Source organism: Nematolebias whitei, chromosome 12, assembly GCF_014905685.2.
Source record: "Nematolebias whitei isolate Nwh7 chromosome 12, NemWhi1, whole genome shotgun sequence".
In the NCBI taxonomy this organism is placed as follows: Eukaryota; Metazoa; Chordata; class Actinopteri; order Cyprinodontiformes; family Rivulidae; genus Nematolebias; species Nematolebias whitei.
In genome coordinates, this window is record NC_056509.1 from 47,234,733 (window position 1) to 47,241,098 (window position 6,366).

Genomic DNA, 6,366 nt, shown 5'->3' on the forward strand with positions numbered 1-6,366 from the left:
GTGAGTGTCTCGCCTGTAGGTGTCTCACCTGTGAGTGTCTCGCCTGTTGGCCTGGTCCCTCAGGATGAAGCGCTGAGCGCTCTGCACCGTGTTCTGAAACATGGAGAACCCGTCAGTCAAACACCTGAGGAGCAACACAGAGTCTGTGGTCATCCTGGTAACCACACAGAACCTTCCAGAACCTTCCAGAACCTACAGACAGTTATATTTATTAAAACTACATTAACCTCCATCAGCATGGCCACAGTCATGGGCCCCACCCCTCCAGGTACAGGTGTGATGAATCCTGCTCTCTGATAGGCCGAGGCGTAGTGAACATCTCCGACCACCCGTTTACCGCTCGCCTTGGTCTCATCTGGAAGAGGTCAGAGGTCACGGAGGTGTCGACCAGAACACAATGAGGTGAGGTATCGACGTGTCGGACCTGGGACGTGGTTGATGCCACAGTCGATGACCACGGCGCCCTCCTTCACCCACTCTCCTCTCACCATCTCTGCCCTGCCCGCCCCCACCACCAGGATGTCAGCCCGAGACACCTGCACACAGGAAACACATCATCAGAGACAGGAAACACATCATCAGAGACAGGAAACATCATCAGAGACAGGAAACATCATCAGAGACAGGAAACATCATCAGAGACAGGAAACATCATCAGAGACAGGAAACACATCATTAGAGACAGGAAACATAATCAGAGACAGGAAACATCATCAGAGACAGGAAACACATCATTAGAGACAGGAAACACATAATCAGAGACAGGAAACATCATCATCAGATGCAGGAAACATCATCAGATGCAGGAAACACATCATCAGAGACAGGAAACATCATCAGATGCAGGAAACACATCAACAGAGACAGGAAACACATCAACAGAGACAGGAAACACATCATCAGAGACAGGAAACACATCATCAGAGACAGGAAACATCATCATCAGAGACAGGAAACACATAATCAGAGACAGGAAACACATAATCAAAGACAGGAAACACATCTTCAGAGACGGGAAACACATAATCAAAGACAGGAAACACATCTTCAGAGACAGGAAACATATAATCAGAGACAGGAAACATCATCAGTGACAGGAAATGCTTATCTGTGACAGGAAATGCTTCCTCACAGACAGGAAACACACCATCACTAACAGGAAATGCATAACAGCCAGAAAAGTCATGTTAACAGGCAGGAAATGTATTAACACTGACAGGAAGTACATCATCACAGACAGGAAATGCTTTGGTTTCTTCATAAACCCAAAAGACTTATCGCCACCTATGAACCAGGTGTGGTTCTGTGTGATCACCTGCTCAGGTAGGTCAGCAGTCTTTGAGTGACAGGTGGTCACAGTGGCGTGGTTCCACAGCAGCAGGTCGTGCATCGGGGCTCCCACGATTTTACTGCGACCGATAACCACGGCGTGTTTCCCTGCTACAGACACACCTGCACAGGAACAGGAAGTTCATGAGTGACGTCACACCTGTCTGTGGGCTGCAAACATTCGTTTTGAGTGTCTTTAATTAAACATTTCTGTCTGGAACAAATGCTGAAAAGAACAACGCACTGTTGGAGCACTGAATCAGAACGCTTCGAATGAAACAGAACTGTTCTGCTTAAAAACGCATCATCTGCATCAAACGTTACAGATCATCTCAGGGAAACTTTCAGAACTGGTTGTAAATGTTAAGTTTAGAAGAAAAGGTGTTTTATATAATTATAAATTAAACTTGTGTTTTCCACCTGGATTATTGAGCATGCATCTGGATAACTTGTGTGTTTTCTGGTGTTTGGGAGCGTCACCTGTCTGTCTGATGAGCTGCATGCAGCCGTTGGGGGTGCAGGGGATGAAACAGTCGTTCAGATCACCACGAGACAACTTTCCTGCATTAATGCAACTCAGACTGTTCACACGCACACGCACACGCACACAAACAATCATTAATACCTGGATTGTATAAAACTGTTTGGTCTTCTGGTGAAGGTTAGGTTCACGACAGAAAACAGGTGTTAGACTTCTCGACTCTGCGTTCTCTGTACAAAAGCAGAAAAATCTTAACATCTAACATCAACTTGCAGGTAGAAACAGGTTTTAGGCATGTGAGCGAATGTTAGGACTTGGAAAAGGCCTCGACTCCAGTCAGTCGGATAAAACAGATGGTCGTCAGTGAGTCGCCTCGTTTTCTGTGAATGGCACCAGTTCAGTCTTTTCTTATCTCTACGTGTTATTAAGACGAATGAAGACGTGACTCAGGTTTGTCCTAATTCACCATTTCCTCCTCCCACTTATCCCTTTGTCCTAAGTTTATGTTTTCAGGAAACGTGCAAAGATTTCTGATTCCCTGTTGGGACCGAACCCTGTGAGTTGGCGATCTGACGTCACAAATCTCCAAGAGTGCACCTTAAACACGTCGCTTCAAGAATTTTCTCCAAATTACTCATAACAAAACTAATTAATCTGAAAGTCCTCAGGAGATTACAGGCCATATATGCTAACGAGCATGTGACTAACTAATGAAAGTTTAGTTGTGATTTGACTTCAGAGAGTCTTTGGAGGTCCTCTCTGAAGTTTCCTTCTTGTTGACCAGAAGATAATCAGTCACAAGGAAGAAGTTTGACCCCAGAAAACTTCTCTGGTATCAGCGTCGTACTTTAGGGACTTTGAGGAACCTTTAGGTTGGAGCTTTGATCCAACCAGAAAAGTTTCCTTAACTTTAAAGATGAAATGAACCCAACCAATGGTCAAGGTGATAGAAAGGGTTTACTATAGTTCTACGAGCTAACCGTCCATCCATCCATCTATTTACTGTACTGGCTTGGTCCATGCAGGGTCATGGAGATCTGGTACTTATCTCCTGGAGGGGTAGACCTTGGAGAGGTTCCCAGTCCATCACAGGGTGACAGAGACAAACCATTCCTGTTTACACGTAGAGCCAGTTCAGTGTCACGAGTTAATTCAACGATATAAATGTTCAACCCCAACCCCTTGTGGGTTAAAATGAATAAGTGGTACACCGATGACCTCCGTCGCTGAGGGCTTTGAGTAGTGAATGTTTGTTCTGTTTTTTTTCTGGACTGGAATTTGACACGCAGTGCAAGTTAAACCTTAATGTTTTGGTGCAAGATATTCAAGCTGGACTTGTGAAGTGTCCGGGGTGTCCCCCGCCTCTCGCACAGTGATAGATGGACATGGGCACCAGTGACCCCTGCGACCCAACAAGGAAGAAGAGGGTAAAGATAATTAATGGATGGATGGATGTTCAAGTTGGTGTTGGAACAGAAGGAGGGTTTGTTTTTATTTTTCATGCTTGTCTGAGGCAGCGCTGCCTCTGCCTTCACCGTTGGGCACCATCAAAACTAGAACGCAGTTTCCTCTAACGGTGGGGTGGTTGGTTTATAAATGATGGCAGCCATTTTGGATTTGGACGTAGCAACCCAGTTTTCAGTGGTGACCTTTCTTACACCTAGCTGAAGCCACCCACCTAAATGGAAGTTGGAGCGTTAATTACTTTTCCAGTTATCCAGCGCACAAGGTTACCGTACTTTAACATATGGCAGCAGCCATCTTGGATTTGACGTGGCAACCCAGTTTTAGAAACGAACCTTTTTCCACCCAGACGCAGCCACACACCGACCTACCTCACTTATTGTTCAAGTTATCACGGGCACAACACGTATGGATGGACCCCGAGGACAAAACCAGGGACCTCAGTTTCATGTAAAAAAAACTGATGCAGACATGGATCACTGGGATCAATGAGATCACTGGGATCAATGAGATCACTGGGATCAATGAGATCACTGGGATCAATGAGAGCTAGGTCCCACTGACCCATCCACGTCCTTATCGGGAGAAACAGCGTTGGTGACCAGCTCGGTGTCGATGCGGTTGACGGAGTCCAGAGGCAGCTGGACGATCAGACCATGGACGGACAGGTTCTCGTTGACCGACATGATGCTCTGCAACACCTGCAGGACGACAGGAAACAGGAAGTGGTCAGAAGCTCGTTGGTCGGCGACCGTCGGCTTGTTTCTCACCTCTTCCTGCGTCGCTGAGTGCGGCAGTCGAATGTGCTTGGCATCGATCCCGATCTGCAGAGAAGGAACAGGAAACATCTCTGAGGCTGCAGCTACGACTTTCTGATTTTATTTCACGGTCGTTCTTGTTTTTACAGACTCGTACCGCGTCTCGTGTTTTCTGCACTTTCTATCTTCACATTTCTGTTTTTGTGTCATCTTTGTTTCTTCAGCTGCGTTTTTTAACCAGTTTGTTCTCAGTTGGTTCATAGTTTATAATTTTGTCTCACCTGTAGTGCGTGTTTTTGTCACGTTAAGCCTAATTGCACCAATTAAAATACAGAACTAACTAATCCATAATCACGAAGCAAGTCACAGTTTTGAATCAGTATCTTACAATAAAATAACGTAAATCTTTTACTCAGCTTGTTGGACATCGTTCTGTGCAGTTTCACACATTTGAATTGATTATTTTCTATATTCTGGGGTTTAGGTTGTTTTCACTGTCTCGGACTCCAGGCTCAGTCTTCAGTCGAGTTTCAGTCTCAGCTTGTGGTAAAAATATCACGGATGTTTTTTGAGCTCTCTCATGAGGTACACAGAAAAGATTTAAATGATCTGTTTCTTCTAGTCTGCTCTGCTCACATGACAGAGGAGTCGTGAGGAACAGGTAAGATGAAGAAATGTGGTGAAAACCCAACACGAGAGTTGCTCAACACTTATTTGCATCATGAGCGTTACCAATCCAGGTTTTCATCTGGATTAAGTCTCAGCTGTAAACTCACAAGTTCCCTCTGAATGTTCCTGGTTTATTCAACACTTTGAGGCCTTAGATCTCATCCAGATGTGGTTTACAGATGTTTTCACCAGGTGTTGTTCAGGACCAGTACGTTTGGAGAGAAAATAATCCGAGTGCTGATAAATTAGCATCAATGAAGTTTTCTGGTTTTATTGATCTGATCTTCAAACATGAAGTTTGTTCCTCACCTCGGCTGCAGCCTTCAGTTTGGTGCTGATGTAAAGGTTGGAGTCGTCTCTGTCTCCCACCTGAAACACACACCTCACACCATCAGGACACACACCTCCATCATCAGGACACACACCTCACACCATCAGGACACACACCTCCATCATCAGGACACACACCTCCATCATCAGGACACACACCTCCATCATCAGGACACACACCTCACACCATCAGGACACTTCATCAGGTGGTGTCTCTGAAAAGGACATCATGGCTCCTTTCTACCTCCTCCATGTTGACAACAAGAGGAGAAACTGGAGACCCCACAGCACACCCAGCTTGACTGCAGGCCCAGTTTCAAGAGGTGACACGGTTGTTCTGTGGAAAGTTCTGCTGCTCTGTCTGATTTGTGGCCTCAACGATAGTTTTGGAAAGATCTGACGACCTGGATGAACTGGTCGGTTTAAGAGAAATGACGTGTGAGTGAATCCACGGTGCAGGATGGGATAAGGTCAAAGATGAGGATGAGGAGAATGTTCTTCTGAGGATCTCCTGATTACAGAGTGTTGGATCAGTTTGGACCTGTGGTTCTGACAGGTGCTGTAAGCAGAAGTCACCAGCAGGGGGAGCTCCTGGAGCAGCAGGCAGTCCCTGAAGGAACCTCTGCAGGTTCAGGTCGGTCTGACCCGGTCCAGGTCTGAGCTGCTGTAAACATCAGGTTCAGACTGCTTTACAGGAACATGTTCAACACATGCTGAGCTCATGTTTGACCACCAGGAACAGAACTGTGACCCAAAGTTGGCCCCAGAGTCGTGACTGATCCCACAGAGACTCACACCCACCTGTAGAACCACCAGACTGGGTCTGAAGCCTGAGAACTGGGTCTTCATCTTCTCCACCTCCTCCTTCAGCCTCTGCCTCACCAACCTGCACACACAGATCCAGGATCAGTTCTCTGGACTCATCGGGCTCTGAACCAGCTGTTTCAGCAGCTCCGTGTGTGAGAGGACCTTCAAGTGACACCTGAAGAACAGAAGTTTGGGTCGAAACACTCCTGACCCGCCTCAGACACTCACTTGGACGTCTTGTTTCCAGAGAGGACGGTTGCTATGGAGCGTCTGCTTCCTCGGCAACCGGAGACGGTGGGACGAAGCGAGCGGGAGACCAAGGACAGCATCTCTGACTGGAGGAGAAAGAAACGTAAACACCTGGAAACACCTGGGAACACCTGGAAACACCTATGAACACCTGGAAACACTTGGAAACGCCTGGAAACACTTGGAAACATCTCGGAACACCTGGAAACACCTGGGAACACCTAGAAACACATGGAAACACCTGGGAACACCTGGAAACACTTGGAAACATCTGGGAAC

At 46.6% G+C, this 6,366-nt stretch overlaps 1 protein-coding gene across 1 annotated transcript in view; it reads right to left on the reverse strand.

Annotated features, from left to right (window-relative positions):
- Positions 1–24: 24 nt before the first annotated feature.
- Positions 25–6,366, reverse strand: part of LOC119417972 (C-1-tetrahydrofolate synthase, cytoplasmic) — a 10,220-nt gene continuing 3,878 nt past the window's right edge. Inside the window, exons 2-11 of the mRNA XM_037685219.1 lie at positions 6,067–6,173; positions 5,833–5,917; positions 5,011–5,070; positions 4,045–4,098; positions 3,839–3,975; positions 1,810–1,910; positions 1,316–1,452; positions 425–536; positions 228–355; positions 25–93 (exon numbers count right to left, since the gene is read on the reverse strand). Of these exons, the coding sequence (XP_037541147.1) occupies positions 25–93; positions 228–355; positions 425–536; positions 1,316–1,452; positions 1,810–1,910; positions 3,839–3,975; positions 4,045–4,098; positions 5,011–5,070; positions 5,833–5,917; positions 6,067–6,167 (984 nt within the window). The 5' untranslated portion in view covers positions 6,168–6,173. The remainder of the gene's footprint in view (positions 94–227; positions 356–424; positions 537–1,315; positions 1,453–1,809; positions 1,911–3,838; positions 3,976–4,044; positions 4,099–5,010; positions 5,071–5,832; positions 5,918–6,066; positions 6,174–6,366) is intronic.